The sequence below is a fragment of the Staurois parvus genome, unplaced genomic scaffold (assembly GCF_062004578.1).
Source record: "Staurois parvus isolate SC_StPar_1 unplaced genomic scaffold, SC_StPar_1.0 ptg000668l, whole genome shotgun sequence".
Classification (NCBI taxonomy): Eukaryota; Metazoa; Chordata; class Amphibia; order Anura; family Ranidae; genus Staurois; species Staurois parvus.
Genome location: NW_028318464.1, coordinates 4,662,240 through 4,684,023, shown reverse-complemented (window position 1 = coordinate 4,684,023; position 21,784 = coordinate 4,662,240). Strand labels below are relative to the sequence as shown.

Sequence of the window (21,784 nt, the reverse complement as noted above, 5' to 3'; positions counted from 1 at the left end):
TACCATACCAGTGTGACAGATCAAGATACCATTTGCATTTTCTGGTACTTAGACTGCACATTTCATTTTCAGTACAATAGAGATACGGAAATCTCAGCTAAGACCTCATTCACACAAGGACCTGGGACCATACAATGTAAAATGTGGGCATATTCTCCTGCCTGAGAGCCACAGCCAGCAATAGAAATCAATAGCTATATGTAAGTATACACTGATACACAGCCTGTCTGAGTCCAGGGGCATACATCCATACACATGCATGTGTCTATCCAAGTACCTACTGTAAGTATACCTGCGTACAACCATTACATTTCTATGGGCAGCTGTATGCACCACTTGTGTCTCCCAGGTGAGGAAATATGCCTGGATTTTACATTGTATGGCTCTAGGTGCATATAGCCTAAAGCTGCCCATTGATGTTTTTTTTTTTCATTAGCCAGCTAGTTTTTATTAAAAAAAGAAAAACAAACAGATTCTCGCATCCACACTTTAGAGGTGGATGAAGGAATCCTCCTGGTTGCACTATTGTACTGTACTCTGACAGTGGAACTCCTCCGCTGTCAGAATACACTCATCAGTGCTGCAGCAGATTGGCTGCATGCACTGATCAGACACAGATTTTCCAGCAGTTCAGTTTTAGAGTAGTTGATCATTAAATCAACTCCTCTCGAACGGGAAGGACCATAAATGGGCCAAAATGTTTCCGGCCCCCATTAGCCAATTTTTGATCCATTCATGGCTAGCTTAAGAGAGCAGCCTGTCGACCTCCTTATGTGGGTTTACATAAGGAGCTTGACAGGCTGCTCTCTTAAGCTGGCCATGAATGGGTTGAAAATTTGCCAGTTCATCAGAGACCGGACACATTTCGGTCCATTGATTGTCATTCTTGTTCGAGTGGAGTCAATGTTTCTAAAATTGCAGCAGATGTTTCTAAACTGATAGAAACTGACTGAAACCTGACGTTAGAGTCTCTGTTGTGATCTCTGAGAATAAATGACTTCACAGCAGTGTTTCTCAACCAGGGAGATGTCTAAGTTGCTCCTAGGTGCCTCGAACATGCAACTCAGTTTGCCCAGTATCAGAGGGAGTTCTCCTGTATAGGAGCCCTCTGATGTATGGGGGGTTCTAATGTGATTGGGGGCCTCTGACATGAAGGGGGACCTCTAATATGATAGGGGGCATCTAATGTGAAGGAGGAACTCTAATGTGATGTGGGGCCTCTGATGCGAAGGGGGAACTCTAATAGAATAGAGGACCTCTGATGTGAAGGGGGAACTTTGATGTGAAGGGGGACCTCTAATGTGATGGGTGGTCTCTAATGTGAATGAAGGACTCTGATGTGATGTGTGGACCTCTGATCTGATGGGGGAACATGTGATGTGAAGAGAGGTGGCTGGAGCCTGTCTCTGCAGCTTTTTTTATCTCTTTTGCATGTTATACCTGAGAAAAGAATGACCATGTTGATTGTGACTTGCAACATCTGGCAGTTTTACCAGTTTATACAATCCAGATCAATGCTGCTGACTGCCTGGCTAGGAATCCTTCCAGCTGATCTGTGTATTGTTAACCTATTGGTGCTGTGGGTCATGGATCATAATCTCAGCAAGAGCCTGTCACTACTGAAATTAGTATTTACTGGGAAAACATGATCAGTTAACATTTTTATTTGATTGGGGATAACAGCAAAGATCAAAACACAGTGATTTACTGGTTTGCCTTGCAGCAATAGTGTCCTCAGTACAAATCCCAGCCAGGACACTATCTGAATGGAGTTTGCATGGGTTTCATCTCATAATCCACACTGTAAAGTGCTATGTAAATTATTGGTACAGTATAAATACATGTAATAGATAAAAATCAAGTCAAATCATGTATACTAAAAAGTCAAATCATATAATTTATATTAAAAAGCAAGTCAAATCATATTTTTTTAATATTAGAAACATCTGCATCTTAGGTAAGTATTGACGTAATAAGCCTATTCTATAGTGAAATATAGGAAAATATATACTGTCATGTAGATTAATTAAGTTCTTAGTAAACATTCAATCCTGTGAGGAAGAATTTTTACAGCCCAACCCTGAGAAAAGTACAAATCCTCACTTGTAGTGGGACTGCAAGTGTTAATTGCTCATTATAGCCTAAAGGACAAGAAAGGCAGTTTTTCTTACCTGCACCACCAGCAGTGTTTTCCTACGCTCCAGCGCGAGACTGTTCCTCGCTGTCCTCACGTTCAGTGCAGGGCTATGGCCTCTGCATTGGTCTTGATGATGTCAGAGGGCATCCAGCTGCTGGAGTGGAGGAGAAGATGCTGCGTGGACCGGTCTTGCAGCACAGGGAAGCCTGCAGGAGCAGAAGTTCAGGTAAAGAAAACTGCTTTTCCACGTCCCCCTAGACATAATTGAGGATTTAACCCTTGTAGTGCTTTAACAGTCTGGCTGCAAGGGCAAATTTTTACTTCTTCTGGACTTCAGATTTAAAAAATGGAAACATTCCATGATCATGTTTAAAGTGAACACAACTCACTGAACCAAACCTCAGGCCCAGTTAACCTCCCCTTTATGAGCTGAACTACAAACAACTAAAACCTAATGAAATACAAATATACCGGTAAGTGTTGTTTTACTTCTCAGAATAATCTCTTTTTCTATCCATCCAGTCCTAAGAATAAACACAGTTCTGCCTGTGACTGGACAACGAAAGGAAAAGCAGCACACTGATAAGTTCATCATGCCCTCACTCTGCTCTCTCCTCCTATCAGCATGTTCTCTGCACTGCAACAAACCTGATTTGTTCCTTGTGTTGCTTTTCATTTCCCTTCTCTGAAATCATCTATACAAGGACAGCAAGAGGCTGATACTATGACAAATTAGGGTACTTAAACTGTTTGCATTTAACAAATTAAAATACATAATAACTGTCATCATTTGTGTCTTCTATGTGGAGTTCATCCTTAAAACTGTGACTCAACTTCATTTCAGTAAGCATTTAGGAGCAGAGCTAATTTAAGCATTATGTGTAATCCTGTATACTGTGGAGGTGTTAAAAACCTAATCTTGTCAACATTGTTGTAACTAAAAAGTTGGTATCAATATATCTTGCCTGTATCTTGCCTTTACCATTGCTGTCTGTTAGTAATATGCACAGTACAATGGGATAACAAAAAAACTAAAGAAGGCACATTTTATCTTATGTTAATAAACAGGGATAATTAAAAGTGATTAATTGAATGAGTGAAATGAAAAGTAATACACCCTACTCATCAATCATAGATGATATTTCTCTGGTCTATTTAATAAAACCTATGACTCAACTCACAAAGATTTAGCACACGCATAAGGATCTGCATTTAACCATGTGACTGCAATTTTCAAATCTCATTGGACTCAGCAGAAAATAACTGTCACCATTTTAAGAAAATGTCAACATCCTGGCCTGTCAGCTGTGTGAATTAAGCCTGTTGTTTCTGTAATATTTATTTTTCCATGCTTAATTCTAGGTCTTTTATCTGACTTTGCATTTGGTAGGTGGATTCTTCATCCTTCTTTTGTAACACTATTAATTTCCCAGATAGCTCTTTCAATTGATTGCCCTCTATACACTCATCCGAGGCTTTCTTCTGAGTCTGTAATATGCACTCATTGTCATCTTTTTGCATTTGTGTTATTAGTCCACCATTATTTTTATCCTGATAGAGTTCTATTCGACTTCTGGTTGCGTCATTTACAAATTTGCATTCCCTACAGTCACACTCTGTGCTGCACAGCTTTAAAGTTGGTGTTATGTGAATGTTAATTTCAGCTTCTTCCATCACAACTTCAAACACCTTTTCCTGCATTGCTTTCATAGATCCTTCTCCAATATCCTCATATACTTTTGATTTAAACCAGTTTGCCTCCTTCCACTGTGTCTTGTCAATTTCCGTTTTCTCTGCATCTTTAGACCAGACAGGACCACCTTCCCCAATCGTTTCCTTACTTTCTTTTGCATTACTGTTACATATATCAACTTCTTTCTCTGTTTTATTGTCAGCAACTTCTGTGTCCTTCCAGTCATTTTGAAGACTATTGATTCCACGATGGAGCCCCATTTTGTTCTTTACAGAAGAATCCAGGTTAATGGTGCACTTCATCAATCTTCTGGATTCTTCCACTGTGAAAGGAAAGTCTTTAGAAAGGAACCTCTGGAAAATCTCTGGATCTCCATCCAAATCCAATAGGTTTTTAAGACCAGCTTTCATGGCAAACAGTTCCTTGCTGTTCTTCTTAAAAACATCCCAGAGTAAAGAGTTGCTAAACCCTTCCTCTGAACCTTGTTGTTCTTCATCTTCCAGACACTGAAGAATCCAGCTCAGCCTACAGGGCCACTGATTGCAGAGGACAACCCAAGCAGCTACAGACTTAGCAGACAAGTTGCCCCATGGTATTTTACTCAGCATCATGAGGTGGACCATGACTGGAATTGCATTGACAATTCGCTTCATTTGACAAATGCTGTCAGGAATGTATTCATGGAGAACTTCACGTTCACTGTACAGGGCATAAAATGCCTCTTGAATACAATATGCAGGTTGATATATTGGTATGCCTACCTCTGAATCATCATCTTCTGAGAGCTCTTCTCTCAGCAATTTCATGGACTCAGCTATACCTGTTTTAGTACCCCGATTAGCATCATTTCGGCAAGGCCAATCAATAAGATCCTCAGTTCTCTGTACAGCCTTCCTTAGAAGTTGCAGCTTGGTTCTTTTTCCAAGAGCTGGCACAGAAAATGGCAGAGTAACAGTACGGTTCAAAAACATGTAGCCATTGTCTGCCATGCCTTTCAAGGAACCTGCATTCTCCAAACAGGTGACAATAATACTAGGGTCAACTACTAATATGGATATAAATGGAGATCTTTGGTCAGACAGCAGAGTGTTCATGGCATCCAGTACCCCGACCACCTTATCTGGTGCACAAAGTTCCAAGCTAGTGATCTGTAGAACCACTCTAATTTTTTGCTTCTGGAAAATCTCCATGTACTGAACCATCTGGGTTATAAGTTCTACCTCCTTTTTAACTTCATTCATAAAGCCCATTTGAGAACTGAATTTCTGGCTATTGACTAGGCGTTCAATCTTCTGTTTTTGACTAACTATGACACTTTTGCATAGTTTATACAATGTCATGGCAATGCCTGAACCTGCGACAACCGTAGCCAAACTTCCAAAAACAGTGCTGACTTTCTCTTCACCTCCATGGCTTCTGGAGTTTATAGGCACAACTAAAAGGAGCAAACCAATTATAAGCAAAATAAGAGTAACTACCAACATTATACAGAAGGTCTTCTTAAACTTCCATTCCTTGACATCTTCTTCAAGATTCATCTTGGGGGTTGAGCCCAGGACATTGAAGACACTAAGTGGAAGGATTCCAAAGTGTTGTCGTATTTGGTCACAGAGTGTGGTGACAAGGCCAGCCCATAGGCGGTCACTACCTGCATACTGCCAAGCACTAAAGTGCACAAATATAAACTGAATGCTTTTACGTTCTAGGTGACGTGAAGTGATCACAGGACAGTAGAAAATTAGACGCCAGAGTAAATGTAGGAAGCCACATCCTGCGTTAACTGTCTTCTCCTTCTCTGTTATACGTAATGCTTCTTCTCTCATGCACTCTAAAAAATAAAAATGACAACAGATTACTAAACCAATATTATTTAAAAAAATATTTATGCATTTATATTAAAAATTCTTAACACATTGGTGAAGTCTTTTTATGGTTACTTGTTTAAGATGTGGTTACTTGTTAGTTCTATCTATGCAGGGTTTTTGTGGATTTATTCCCATGGCCAGAGTCTTTTACATTGGATCAGTGACAACATTACAGGCACATCACAGATGTACAGTTTGTGATATATGAAACATTAAATGCTGTAGCACAAAGATAGTTGATGCTTCTGAAACAGGGAGAGTTAATACAAGATGCATAAAAGGAAATGCCTTATCAAGACAAGACCCAAACATGACATAAAACCAAAACAAGCGCGGTTTTCAAACAGGTTACCATGCTGTATCTGTAAAGCCATTGTTATTTTGGACATTGGGCTTTGCACACATTCTTGTATGTTGAAAGACTTTGAACAACTTTTACCTTCTTAGAACGCTAAATCTTTTGATTTCTTCTTTAAATAGTTTTTCCAAAGAATCCCAAAGAAGCATGCGTTCATTGGGGTCAGCAGTCCAAGCTGGGGTGGGATCTACGTGTCCTACATTTTCTGTAGTTCCACAACAGTTCTGTACAGTGATATTGTTTGGATTTAGATTTTACATTTTACTGCTAAGGAACTAAGAATATTTTAGATTATATTATGTTTACTTACTTGTTATGCGATCCAGAAGCATGTAAACTCTACCCCCAAAGGGGGCATATAAACCAACTGTGACTGGTGTAGCCACTTGACATAATGCCTTTGAAAGACATGCACAATAGATATCATCTTCGGTCTCTTTATCTGTAAGAGAAACTTTGAACTTTAGGTTGGACTTGCATTGTGAGTGGTAGAGGACATCCAATGGGGTTCATATAATAAAGTACAGTATGTTCTCTTTCAAAGTGAATTTTCATTATTAATCAGTAATGAGGTATGTTATGCTTACTACAATCTTCCAATCCTACAATCAAAAATCCTGTTTATTAAATTTTCCTTGCACATATTTTTAGTATTATTTTCTTGTATTTAATGTTCTGATTTTCTTTGCACACTGAACTTTAACTTTGCTTTACCTCATTCACTGAGATAAGTGAAATTTCTTTTTGAAAATGAATTTGCTCTGCTCACTAAAATGATCGTAAACCCCCCAGTTTTTTAAGCACTGTGGTTTTCTAGACATTGTTTTATGTATACAACTTAAATACAGAGCTGGTCTTTCAATTTACCTTTTGATGTCATCTTGTTTCAGAATTCCCAGCAGCATTATCTTCACTGTACAAATTAACTCATCACTGTAACACAAGAAACTGAATATGAATACTGAAAAATCTACCATTTATACAGTTATAGTTTTGCTAATCAAACATAATAACCCCATAGTAACCCTGTGCAAAAAAAGCAAAAGATACAATTTCAGAAGCCCTGAATTATAGGACATTCCCACGATACATGATACATAGTCCCTAAGACAGGGATGCTCAACAGGTGGCCCTTGAAACCCTCTGATATGGCCCTTGACCTCAAACCAGGTAAACACATGCCCATGATCAGCAACCCATTGATCCTGATCTGGGCTTGCTGACCCACCATTCCAGAGCATCAGAGTGCATCGAAACGACGAAATGTCAAAAAGGAAGCAGGCAGCTGTGGAGGGAGTAGTAGCCACATAAGCCGATGCTTCCTCTGTAAGACTGGCTCCTGTCCTAGGTGGAGTGATACCATGTACACTTCGCTTGGGACCTTTCTTGCAGCCTGGAGAGTGAAGTCAGCAGAAGGTGGAGGAGGAAAAAAAGGTCAGTGTATTAAACAACACATACACTGCGGTTTTGCAATAGGCATATTAGCACCATAAAAGGGTTAACAACTATTAGGTTGCTTTCACACTGATCCTCCAGGGCAGCGCAGGGCACCTGCGGGTTTCCTGTGGGTTAGCTGCACTAAGCCATATTCTCTTATATCCTGTCAATATGGTGCACTCTCTGAAAGTGCACCACACCCCCAAGATATAATATAAATATATGGCAAAGTGCAGCTAACCCACAGAAAAGCCGCAGTTGCACTGCGCTGTACCCGTGGTGCGGGTAAACAGCAGCGCATCATTGTGAAAGCTGCCCTAAGGACAGTTTACATTTGCAGTTTGGGGGGTGGTAAAATCTCATAGTTGAAACATGCTTCAAGCCCCCCCCAACCACTGAAGAATGGCAATCCCGCCTCATGCTCCAGGGGGCCCATGCAGCCTCCTTGTCACATTCTGTTTTATACTTGTACAGGAGGGATGGCGGAGGCAGCATATACAGGAACCAGTCTTCTTAAGTTTCCTCTTGCAACCGCAGAAAGCCAACCTCTCTTCTCCCTCCCATCGGCATTCAGGGACTGCAGGAGGAAAATATTTATTAAGCTATTCAAAATAAAAAATTTGAAATTTGGAACCATTTGATTTCATTGTGGCCCACGACTGGTTACCAAATCACTTAACTGTTCCTCACTGTTCGAAATGTTGAGCAACCCTGCCCTAAGATGTTGCATCCTTGGAAGCAAAATGGAGAAGTAGTGGGGTACATTTTAAAGAGTCATGTATAGACTAAGTACCGCATTTTTAGCACTTTCAGATTCACTTCAAACATACCAGTATTATTTCTTTATTTTTTAATCTACAGCATGCTTCTGGGCAATACCAATGCTCATGTACAATATGTGTAATTATATGTGTAAGGATGCCACACCAAAGAATGGTAGCTTTATGAATTTGTAATTAATTGCTATAGCTGCGTATTACATGATGCCATGCTGCATTTATTATAATAAAAAAATATTATAGCACGGTGAGGTGAAGACATGCTATGTTGAAGTAATATTTCTTGTACGAATATTTTAAAGATTACTTACTGTATATACACAAAGGCAAGCATGCTGTGGGCAGAACTCTCATTCTGCAAAAATGAACCTATTTGCGAGTGAGCAATAGTCAGACTGCAATATAGCATCACAGCATTTGCTTTGAATAAAGTAGTTTCATACTATTCTTGATAAAGATTGTTAAAATGAACACGATAGTAAAGGCTTAGTTCTTTTTTTCTAAAAATAACAAGCATGTCTATACTTACCTGCTGTGTGCAGTGGTTTTGCACAGAGCAGCCCAGATCCTCCTCTTCTCGGGTCCGCTGCAGGCTGTCCTGGCCCCTCCCTCCTGTCGGGTGCCCACACAGCATGCAGCTTGCTATGGGGGCAGCTGCTGCTCCCTGTGTCCAATCACACACAGAACCGTGGCTAGAACCTGCCCACTGTATCTTATCATTGGCTCACTGGCTGTGATTGACAGCAGCAGGAGCCAATGGCTCTTGCTGCTGTCTCAGTCAATGAGGAGAGGGAGTCCCGGGATAGCCGAGACTCCAGTGCACATCGCTGGATTGAGAGGGTGCTTAGGTGAGTATTAGGGGGAGCTGGGGGAGCTTCTGCGCAAGGAAGGTCTTTTACCTTCATGCATAGAATACAAGAAGGTAAAAAAACCTTGAACCTTTACTACCACTTTAAACCTTTAATTGTTCAATGTGTATGTCTAATCTAAACTGTCATCTTTTACCATCACAGCCAAGCACTGAAAGGAAATCAAACAGCAGAACTAGACAACGCAAGGGACAGTATACACCATGACAGACGCTCATAGACCACAGTCTAGGAGGGCATCAGGGCAAGAAAGGCAGCACCATAGTACACCATATAGGGTCAGGCTGCAGCTGTTTGACGCTAATACTGCTGGCACCACGAGGGGTCCCGGCGGCAACTTTATATCGGGTCAGTACTTCATTCATTTATTCCTTGCTTTGTACCTAATAAGTATCTGTTTGTGAGTGGGAATAAACATCCTAAGACATACTGTACTACTGGCCTCCTCTGTTTCTTCTGAGCTCCTGTGGGAGCCAGTTACATTCACAGAGCGGTCATCACCTAATGAGAAGGCTGAGTGCAAAGCGTGGGATAGCGAAGGAGACCTGACCAGATCTGACCAGACCTCTGATGAGATATTTGAAGTCCCTATATTATATAAAAGCGCACAAGGGTTGCGCATCTGGTGAGTGCGCAGTCTGTATCCTAATTGTTTCACCGTGTGCACAGTCTGTGTCGTTTGGAAATCAATAGATCGGTTGAGATCTGGCTCACACCTTCACGTTGGACTTATTCTTGGATATAGCATTTTTCCTCACGTTATATCAGCCACAAATCTAGTGGCATATATATGAGTGCACAGTGTCACTTTATATCTTTGTATGATTTTATGTACGTGTATATATACGTTTATTCATTTGTGTTTTAGCGCTGCACCTTTTTGTATATTATTGTCTATTAGAAGGTCTTATATGGTGCCTTTGGTGTACAGCTTCTGCTATCTAGAAGGCGCTTACTTATATACACATTTTTAGCATAGTACACCACTGTCCGTTTTGTAATGTTCTACTATGGTTCTTATGTGTTTGATTTCTGGTGACTATCAGAACAAAGGAAACAGCTTGCTTCATCAAATCATATGTAGCACCCTCCTAGTTTGGTGCTAGAATAGGTAAATATAGTTTGGGCCCATTGTAGTCAAAGGGGTTAATTTGGTCTGTTAGGTAAATTTAGTTTAGTTCACTGTACCCAGTGAGGCTGGAATTTTGTTCGGGTTATAGTTAAGTGTAAGCCTGTCCATACATTATACAATTTGCTTGTACAATTAGATATACCAGAATCATACAATAAGAAGTCAAACCTAAACACTTTAAATTTTTATGCAATCAATCAGGCCCTTGGCCTACACAGTTGAAGGTAAATCTAAAGGAATAGGACATTTTTGTATAAGGTGTGGCCATCTTTAGCGTAGGTAAAGTTAGTTTAGCTCACTGTAATCAGTGGAGCTGGGTTTGTATTCCAGGGGCTGTCTGATTGTTTTTTTCTCCCTGTTCACCTAGAGGAGCTCTGAGTAATAGCGGTGAAAGCATATTATTCAGCAGCTTAATATTTATGTAGCCCCAGTCAATCTTTAAAAGGGTCAGTCTAGAGGATTCTGGGAGAAAGCATAAATTCTCTGGAACAGGGTGCAGCTGGGTTTTCCTCTTACCAAAGGGAGATCATCACCTGGGGGCTTGTCTGCCCTTCCAGGCAATCAAGTCATGTGCCTGTCGAGTGGAGGCCCCAGCCCCTGCTAAGAAGATGGTCCTGAGGAACATAGCTGATCCATTCCGCAGGAAGGGGGCTGTTGCTTAGACGAGGAAAGTTCAACTTCCTTAATACTGCTTTGAAGAACATGTCCGCTTTCTGCTACAAAGAGACAATGTTCAAAGTTCTAAGAGTTCTAACTTTCAAGAAGTAAGTTAAGTGTCCTTAAAGTTTTGTTATAGCAAGTTATTATGATTATCCTACTATCCTATTATTATTATCCTACTCTCCCCAGTCCCCATCCAGGTTCAACCCTAAAATAAAAAAGTAAAAAAAAAACACTCTAGACTGTTTCTTGAGTCAAGAGAGAGAGAACTTGCATGTGTGCCTGGCTGCAGGGCAACAGTGGGAAAAGTCCTTTGGACCTACAAACTGCTGGCCTCTACAGGGTCCTGCTACACATATATTCGGAATCTAACAGGAATAAACAAATATAGCTCCTGGCACATTTTATACAACATGTGTAACCACATTCAATTATTGTGTTCAGCACATTGTGTCATGTCATTGCCAACAAGTTAAACCTGCCTTTCTCAACCTTGTTACCTCAGAAGAACCCTTGAAATATTTTACACCTCTCAGGGAACACTTGTATAGTGCTACCCCCTCAGGGGCCACTTGATAATGCTTGTCCCCAATAGTTGCTCTGACCTTGCAAGCCTCCTGGCACGTCTGACACTCTGGGTTCAGACATATTTCAACAGTATGCAATAATGATGCAAGAGACACGATTCTTTGTTAACTCCTCTATATTAGGCTTGTTCAAAAGAGTAGACCACAGAATGAAGGTTTAGGAGGTACATTCCCAGTTAACGTATAAAAGCAAAACACTGATAAAATAGAAATAACCAAATAGCAACAGTTAACAGAGTATACAGTCACAAATGGTACATTGTGACTATGTAACTGGAACACGAGCAGCAGGAGGGGAAGAAAAGGCGTGTTGACTTATCAGCTCCCTCTGGGCCACAAGAGTCACAATAGGGAATGTGATAGTGGCTATTGTCTTCTGCTAGCAATGGTGGGGCCCATATACAGTAATGAGTAATGGTAATTCAATGAAGATAACAGATAGACTGTAGTAAATGCTCAGAGCAAAGGTCTCTTGGTACTGAGGTATAAAGGTGTCTGCATGCAGTGTCTCTAGATTGTTGTCAGAAAGAGGTTGGGCATCTTCCTGCTCACCAATCCCATGGATAGCATAGCCTCTTAGGAACAGGATTCTTGCATAGGCTCTTGGCTGTTCGCAGAGCAGTGCAGAGTTACTGCCTAATAGCGCTGCAAGCAGAGATGACTGGCTGAAGACTGCATAGTGACAGTCCCGATGCAGAGAAGCTGATCGGCATCACCTCTGTGCTGAACTGGTATGCAGAGTCCCACAGTAGTAGCCAGCAATCTATCTCTGGAGGAGAACGGCAGTCCTCCTAATCTCTCAGTTCTGAATCCCACAGCAAGAGAGCAGGGCAGTAATTTGCTGTAGAATATAAAAGCTTTCCCAGTGTCCCTCTGTACTCAGCTCTCTCTGGTAGTTGTAGTCCAATCGGTACTCAGGAACACAGCGTGGAGAGGGAAATTTAGGGTTAGTTGAAGAGACTAAGGGAAGTACAGTTAGCAACCGTTGCCTCCATCAAGCCATCCATCATTAAAAAGGGGGAGTATCTTCCCTCTCTCCAACAGAGTAGAGACAGCAGGTGACTAATGCAGTGGTCTCCCATCAGGTAGTGCCAAGTTTGCCACCAAGAATCCCACCATGGCAGTATACAGGATTTCTTCCAGAGCAGTAAGATTCAGCAAAAAGTAAAACAAAGTGTTCAGGACAAAAGGTCCTTGTATTCATCTATAGTTTTAAAATGTATCCAGCAGGCCCACGTTTTGGTGAAGGTCAACATCCTGTCCTAAGATGAAAAAAGGGGCTCCTCTATCTCCTCCAACTGTTCCAAGCAAGCAAGCCACTCCCGTATACTGGGTAATTTAGTGTCTCTCCAATGTAGAGGGATACATAAGCGTGCTGCATTGATCAAGTGATCAGGTGTAATTGTAGAGACCTTTTGTATTGTCATAAAGGTTGCTTGGTATAGTGTAGTAGATACTGGGCTGGGGAGAAATCCAGGGCATTCCCTGTCAATCGTGAGCTAATGTCATGAACCTTGGTCCAAAAATCGGCTATGAGGGGGCAGTTCCAACAGACGTGGAAAAACGTGCCTTCTGCCATCAGACATCGCCAGCATCGGTTCAAAGTTGCCCGGTAGATCTTATGAAGTAAAGAGGGGACTTTATACCACCTCGATCTGATCTTAAAAGAGTTGATTTAGTCAAATTTATCTAAAAACTTTAGTAAAGCATTCCAATTCTGTTAAAGGAAACTAAGAGGACAAAATGTCCTCAGTCTTATATAGCAGACTGGGGAAGTACAGTGAGTACAGTGTATTAGTGGGTCACAACAACACTTTTTTTATACTGATGCAGAGAGCAGCAATGAATAGGTAAGGAGAGAGAGAGAGGACTCTGAGGCATCACATAATCAGTATAAAGATATTTGTAAAAGGTCATTATAAAAACAAAAACAGACCGCAAAAAAGACATATGGAGGCGGGGGGCACAAGGGGGAGGGGGAGTAAATTTGGGGGGGAGGGAAGCTTGGATGCTAGAACTGGGAATTGACTTGTCAGTTCAGGGCATAGTAACAGGTTCTTTTCACAGCCAACCTTCTGTACTACCTATATTTAAACTTTCCAGTGCTTCACCAATGTCTGGTGCCATGTATGTAGTTATGAGGGTGACTGGCTGACTCTTAGCTATACTACAGTGACAACAGCAAAAAGACTGATCATGGCCAGAGGAAGCTGACCAATATTGCCTTAGAAAAACATAAACTAGCATAACATACAGTAACAAAAGATAATTCAAAGGTAAGTGGCAACGGCATTGAGAAGTACCATAGAATCTGGAGGAGGGATGCCATTGTGGATACAACTTAGGGGAAGAGACTTTTTTAGGTGGAGGTTGCTTATGGGATAAATCTGCTTTGGAAATGAGATTACCTGATGATTTTGTGCCAAATGCTTCCACGTGTGCCTGCAAGTATGTATGCATGCTTGCTTTGTGTATTTAATTATGAGCTAACATTCTGGCATACTATGATGACTGTGCACCAATCATAGCAATATCTTTGCATAATGTGTAGCACGTTTTCAGCCAATTAGCCAAACCTTTTTCTTTCCTGTACAATAATATTTTGGTGTGCCAGATCCTGCTCTTATGTGTTTTTTATGACATTGCAGCATGTGAACTGTTAAGTGCTTCAAAGGTTACCACTAGTTGTTCACTATGTATAAACAAATTAAATAAATCAACATGAGTAAAGTATGAAAGTATAGAAGATGTTTTCTTGGCTGCATCTGGTGTCATTACTTTTGAGACATATACCCAGAACAAGAGTTGAGTGTCAAAATTCCTTATCTGTATGCTTAAACAAGGTAAAAAACTCAAGCACCATAATTTCAATAATAAAGATGGCCTGGTTTTGTATGGTGCTCATGTTAAATTTAAGGGAAACATTTACAATTTTTATTTGAAAAAAGCGGAAGAAGAAAAATTGAAACATGAGTATTTAAATGAAAATAGATGTCCTTTGCCACACCAGCATGACATTTTTCAGGGAAATATTTTGTTTTCAATTGTTTCAAAATTTAATATTTATGTTTGATAAATACCATAGAATGGGCAGTGATATTGAAAACATCTACAACTGAACACAGCAGAAAAAGATTTACTTTTGTCAAAATTAATATTTTACACACCTTGATAAAGAAACAAAATTACAATTTTGGCAAATAACGATTAGAAATTTAGTTTTCACTTGATCATAAATAGGCTCCTCAGTATGTGGGGTAAGTGTATCTTAACCCAAGAACAAAAATGTTATATATTGCAGCTTATCTATCCTTAAATGTGGTGACCACGTCAGTTCTCTTTTCTCAAGCGTATTGGTTCTTACTGGGTATTTTCAACTGGTGATCTTTCCATTAACACAATTCCGGTCGTAGGAAGACACAGCTCACTCCCTGTATTGCATCTATGGAGGAACAGCTTTGACATCCTAGGACAGGACTACAGAAACTTTCCCCCTCCTCTTCTCCACAACATGGGGAGGGAGGTAGTCCTCAGAGAGTCCTGAACAATGTAATGGATAAGACGGCCGACAGAGAGTGCAGGAAGATAGTAGCTGACATAAATCTGACTATATCAACCAGTAAAAAGTGCATTACCTTTAAAGTTTATCTAAACAAAAGTACAAATATATATTATATTGCAGTTTACCAGTTCTTAGATATGGCAACTGTATTTGTTTTCTTTCCCCAAACATTTTTTTCTTATTTGTAACCGTGAACCTACCATTAACACACTTTATTTCCTAGGGTGACAATGTTCACTCAACATACACAATACCAAGTTAAATACTTCTACAGGGATGCTGACACTGCAGCTTTTCTCTTTAGAATACTGAGAGTTCACCATGTACTTATAATGAACTAGGCCCTCAGTCTGAAACGGTGAAGCAAACATATTTCTTTAGAGCAGAAAAAAGGTAGAAATCTGCAACAAAGTATGTTACATTTCCTGCAATGCACAATGATCATCCAGAGGGAATTGCTTTTTTTCCAGCAAAAGTGGAGTTACTCTTTCAAAGACCAAAAGAGACTAAGTAAGAGAAGTTCATTTTTATGCTTTGTATGCCCAAATGGATTCTAAAAACAGCTCTACGAGAAATGGGAAGTGTTGGACTGCAGAGAGGAATGTCTGTAAAGTCCCAGTTTGCAATATTGAAACCAGATTTGTTTCTCTTACCTAATTTCCTCTTAGTTTTTTCTTCCCATCCATTAGCTTGTCTATAAGTAGTTAAAAAAGTGTAACAAGTCATCTTAAAGTGTTACTAAACCCAGGACCCTGCATCCACTATATCTGGTCTCCCACAGTACACAGAACATGGAAGTGCAATTATTTTATTAAATATAAACTGCTAAATACCTTTTCATCAGCAGTTAGAGCAGTCTTGTGACTTCAGCAGAGCACTGGTTAAAGTTTGTAGGAGGAGTTTTCTTTCTGCTCCAGGAGGATGCAAAACCCCTGACCTCTGTCTGGACAGTGCTGATTGGCTCTGTGCTGATCACATGCACTGTCCGAAGAAAAAAAAAACCTCTCTAGCAACACAGAAGGGCTAAAGGTTCAGTCTGTCAGGGACATTTGAACAAGAGGAGGGGCAGAGAAGAAAGGATCAAATGGCCTTTTTATACAATGCAGAGGATTAACCCCTTAGGTTACACAGTGAGTATAACAAGCATGCTTTACTGCATGTACAGATTGATTTTACTGTTGTGCGTTTAGTAACACTTTAACTAAGAAAACAACAGATCATCACCTGTCTAATTACATGATTTCCACACAACAAATCCTCTTACATCTCCATTATGTAATTACTTCCTCCTTTAACCACTTGAGCTCCTGAGGATTTACCCCCCTTAATGACCAGGCCTCTTTTTGCTACTCGGCGCTGCACTAATTCAACTGATAATTGCGCGGTCATGCAACGCTGCACCTAAACAAAATTTATGTCCTTTTTTTCACACAAATAGAGCTTTCTTTTGGTGGTATTTGATCACCTGTGCACTTTTATTTTTGACGCTATAAACAAAAAAAGACCAAATATTTTGAAGAAAAACAATATTTTTTACTTTCAGCTATAAAAAATATATAGTAAAGTCAAAGTTAGTTATAAATTTAGGCCAAAATGTATTCTGCTACATGTTTTTGGTAAAAAAAATCCCATTAAGTGTATATTGATTGCTTTGTGTGAAAGTTATAGCATCTACAAACTATGGTATAGATACTGCAATTTACGAAATTTTTTTGCTATACAGCACTGCACTAGTTTAACGGACAATTGTGCGGTCATGCAATACGGTACATAAATGAAATTTATGTCCTTTTTTAACACAAATAGAGCATTCTTTTGGTGGTATTTGATCACCTGTGCACTTTTTATTTTTGGCGCTATAACCAGAAAAAATTTTGAAGAAAAAAAATGTTTTTTGAAAAAAACAATATTTTCTCATTTTGGTCATTAAAAATATCTAAAAAAACTAAAATTTCATCATAAATTTAGGCCAAAATGTATTCTGCTACATGTTTTTGGTTAAAAAAAATCCCAATAAGTGTATATTGATTGCTTTTTGTGAAAATTATAGCGTCTACAAACTATGGTATAGATAATGGAATTTACATAGCTTTTACTTTCTGACTGCCCATCACATTTCTTGAGGTGCTAAAATACCAGGATAGTACAAACACCCTCAAATGACCCCTTTTCAGAAATTAGACACCCTAAGCTATCTGCTGAGAGGCATATTGAGTCCATGGAAGATTTATTTTTTTTCCACAAGTTTCTGGAAAATGACAAAAACGTTTTTTTTTTTTTACACAAAGTTGTCATTTAAATGATTTATTTCTCGCACCAGCCATGGATATATGTGGAATTACACCCCAAAATACATTCTGATACTTCTACTGAGTATGGGGATACCACATGTGTGAGACTTTTTGGGAGCCTAGCCACATACAGGAGCCTGATATCCAATGACCACTTTGAAAACCTAAAGGTGCTGACAATTTTGAGAAAAAAAACAATATTTTGGACTTTTTGCTATAAAACATGTCCAGTAAAAAAAATAAAAAAATCAAATTTTGTCACAAATTTTATCCAAAATGCATTCTACGACATTGTCTCTGCTAAAAAAAATCCCAATACGTGTAAATTAATTGGTTTACATGAAAGTTATAGCGTTTACAAATGGCGGGAAAGATACTGGGATTTAAAAATTTTTTTATACTAATAATGGCTGCGATCAGCGACATATGGCGGCGATCAGCAACTTATGGCAGGATTGTGGGACTGCGGCGGACATTGTGACACTAGGGGGGAACTGACTTGGGGTCACTGACATCCCCAGTGACACCAATACAGTGATCAGTGAAAAAAAAACCCACTGACACTGTACTAATGGCACTGGGGAGGAAGGGGTTAACATTCTTAAGGGTTAACTGTGTGAGGGGAGTGTTTTACTAGGGGGCGGGGGTGTGTGCTGGATGGGGGCAGGCTGATCGGGAGAGAGAAACTCTTTTCTCCCTCTTCAGCTTGTCAGGAGCTGACAGGCAACTGACAGATAGCAGGGCTGTGTGTAAACAATGCAGCCCTGCTCTCTGTCAGCGATCACCGCTAATCGCAGGGAAACGGACGGTAATGACCGGCCATGACCTGGCGGCTGAGACCCGCTGCTGACACCCGCGGGACAAGTAGGGCGGGACAGGTGTTTTGCAAAACCACGTTTTAAAACGTGGTTTTGCCCAGCCGTGCCACCCTGCAACTGTTTTTATGCAGTGGCTGGGGCTGAAGCAGTTAAGCTATTTTTATTATAACTTGTCTATGTAATTATGACAGAAAAGTCATTATACTTTTGAAATAAGAGCTTTTACTGGCAGCTGCTACCTTTCAGTCCAATGGGGAATGTGATAAGGAATATATGGATGGAGAGGTTTTTTTTTTTGGTGCCAATACTTCTCATAGAAAAGTGTGCTCCGTTAGGAGTTTAATTATTGTTAAGGATTAAGTAAATGCTGGTAATTTTCACTGCATGGCTCTGCAGCTTTAGGGTTCTATTGAAGGATACCATAGTTTATGTGATTTGACAAGGAGTTAAGTGTTGAGGTCAGGGGAACTTTTAGGGATAAGGGTAGAAGTCAGAGATATCTATACGTTTTTCCTCATATCATAAATCTAGGTATTTACAACTGAATCCAACTACACTAACTGCAATAAAAAAAATTCCTAACATAGGCTCCAAATCTTCCTCATGCTATCCAAACACTAAAAAAAAGCTGTGATGAAAAATTAACATTCACCCCTGCCAAAAATCTTGTGACTTGTGATGTCTTCCAGAGCCACAAGTGGTACCTAGGACGGCCTGGTTTCCTTAGATACAGGCTACCATCTGCTAAACATGCTTCTTTGTGTATAAGCTTTGCCTGGAGGTTGACATACCTGTGCATATCTCATAGAAAGGACAGAAATTACAGAACCTCTTGGGTTTGACCTCATTGGGTTTAGTCCATTATAGAAATAGCTTCCTCCACATGAATCACTGTGAGACTGGCACACCAGCCAATCCCCTCTACTTCTTGGTGGTGTGGTTTTGATGACCTCGGCTTGAGTCTATAAAGACAGTTTCCTCGCCTTACAGTATACTGTCAAAGCGCAAAACGTACACAAAGAACTATAGCCTTAGAAAATTTGCATATATATAGTTCATGTAAAATGAATGTGTAGGCAGGTTAAAGCATGTCCTAGTTAGGTGCTGCCCAGAACGTAAGGGTAAGGGTTAATGCCTTTCCTCTAGGTTATCTCTAGGTTTGACCCACTGAGCCTGTGATATATAGGAGGAACAGTGGTCTGGAAGAGAGAGTGCCCCAGAGCCCCAGACCTGAGAGCCACAGATGAGGGAGTTGCCCTAAGACAGAGCCCCGGGCCCGAAAGCCTAGAGAGAGCGAAAGAAAGAAAGAGAGAAAATCAGGAGTAGTACAAGAATGTCACCTGCTGCTGCATTAACCCAGAATGTCCCTGCACCTGGGGATCACTCCCGAAGATACCAGCTACTGGAGAATGCCTTTGATAGACTCCTGTCTGTACATGGACTCTACGTTTGCCGGCATGCTGGGACAGCACATTGCCTGAGTTAGGAGTAGGGACGTAGGAATAATCCTGTTTTGCATGTTAGACTTTGAGATGTTCGTTTTGCGCCTTTCCAATTAAAGCTTTGAAGCTTTGTTTATGCATGGTCTGAAGATACTCAAATGGGTATAATGCAAGTAACTGGTACCTATGGTATAAGGTTTGGGCCCTGTAGGATATCGGGGTATGAAAAGTCAGCACAAACAGCCATCCTAGTACAAGTTACACATGTGGTTTCCATAGGTAACAAAGGTACAGTCAGCAAGCAGCCTGTCAATAGTGTGTACCTGTTATAGGTGGAACTACCTTTAGCTGTGAGCTAGTTGTTGTTGGCACTCCCTACACCGCGTTCTGTCTCCCATCACAATGGAGCAGACATTCTGCAGAGGTCCCCATACTGTACAGAGCTACGGAAGTTCAAGAGGTAAAGTCAGGGGCACATTGGACCTCGTGCTAGGTTCACGGCAGGGTTCTATTCTGCTACCGGGACCGGTAGTAGAAAATGCTGGACAGGTGGCTGTGGTCAGTGTTCGGCATTGCCCGACTAATTGCAAGCTACAGTGGGAAGATTTAAAATTGCATGGTGACCTGAGAGTTGACTGGAGAACAGTTGTCATGCAAGTGTACATGTGTGCAATCATCTCTAAGAGTAGTGGCCCACCTTAAGGTTGAGTATTCCCCAATGGCAGCCTCAGCCTTGTCCCAGGGCATTGGTGAAAATGGCACAAAGCAAAGATAACCCATGTGTAGTAAAAAGGATCCTGTTACAGGTGCCTAGCATAGCCCAGACTACCCCGGGGGGTAGTCCTCTTATGTGACCCAGACTTGGTGCCCAACGGGTTAACTGGGAAAACATGGAGCAATTGGGGTCCCATGCCTCCAACATTCATATACTGTATGTAAGAAAGAGTTTGGAAAAACATGTTTGTATGTGTTTGTCTCCTCCTCCTCACCAAGTTCTAGCTCTTAATGGTGAAGGAGATATAGACATACAGTAGCATGGTTTATGTTGCTGGTTTAAGAGACTAGCTAATATCTATGTTACAGCTTCATAGACATAATTTGTAATAGTTTATATTAGGAGCCATTAAGCCAATCCCAGACAAAACAATTTTCTTTTCAAGATTTTGGACAGAGTGACAAAAGGTTAGAATTGCTGTTAGTTTATTGCCACGTGCACCCCCATTAGCAAAATGTTCCCTTTTTTGTCCAGATAACAAAAAATATCTGCTGCTAGATTTTACCAGATCTGCTATAAGACATAATTGAAAGATTTTGTTTAGACCAGGGTTAATTGAAAAAGACAGACTGAGTTAATTGAAAAGGGGACTTCAGAACAGAGAAATTTGTTCCCATTCTATAGCATTATAGAAGCATATGTGCTGTGAAGGATTTTATAAATCGTGTTAATTTATTTTTCTGACTTGTTTAGTTCAATAATATCTAGCTGTGACCATGTAAATATACTATTCATTAGTACAAAGATGGTACCTATGTGGAGAGTGAATATATAAAGCTACATACCTCTTATGCTTCAGTGTGTAGGACAGTTTCCATATCAGTGATACTTCTTACAGCCAGCTGTTCAATGTGCCTATTATTGTATGTGATGTCTACATGTAGCTTGTAAACATTTATAGGAAAACATCCCTAACCCTTTACATCACTCCACCCTGTGACCCGTGATGCTATTCTGAAGGCTTGCTCACTCCCTGGCTTACAACATTGAGAAGCTGCTCAGCTGGTTCATCCTGTCCATAAATATTATAAATACTTGAAACTTTGGTCATATATTTAATTTTAAGAAACAAGACATATTATAAATTGTAGAGTTCATAAACTACAGGAAACATATTTAATATTGCAGTGAAATGGTAATGACTATATGCACATTACAGAGTGAGAGTGACCAATCAGATTGAAGGTTACTTTAGTCAGATCAGTAGATCCATTCTGAGTCCATGGGTTCAGCTACACCTGGGTATAAGACAGGGCTTTTTAAACTTCTGACCAGCTCTTAAAATCTACAATCAGTTGTACTAAGATCATCCCCTTAAAATCTAAAAATTTCTGTTTAGAAAAAAATTGATGTTTAAAACACACATATACATATTTACC

At 40.2% G+C, this 21,784-nt stretch overlaps 1 protein-coding gene across 1 annotated transcript; it reads right to left on the bottom strand.

The window, feature by feature from the left end:
* Window positions 1-783: 783 nt before the first annotated feature.
* NKPD1 (NTPase KAP family P-loop domain containing 1) lies at window positions 784-21,260 on the bottom strand. Its single transcript, XM_089651985.1, has 4 exons — window positions 21,191-21,260; window positions 6,921-6,986; window positions 6,364-6,495; window positions 784-5,658 (listed from the first exon to the last, which is right to left on the bottom strand). Exons 2-4 carry the CDS (start codon window positions 6,931-6,933, stop codon window positions 3,476-3,478), a joined length of 2,328 nt encoding a protein of 775 aa, XP_089508111.1. The 5' UTR covers window positions 6,934-6,986; window positions 21,191-21,260; the 3' UTR covers window positions 784-3,475.
* Between the last annotated feature and the right edge of the window lie 524 nt (window positions 21,261-21,784).

Bases quoted from the DNA above. Each gene is read 5' to 3' on its own strand.
- NKPD1 (XM_089651985.1), bottom strand. The intron at 5,659-6,363 runs GTAAGTAAACAT...TTTATTTTTTAG, and splicing joins GCTTCTGGATCGCATAACAA to AGTGCATGAGAGAAGAAGCA.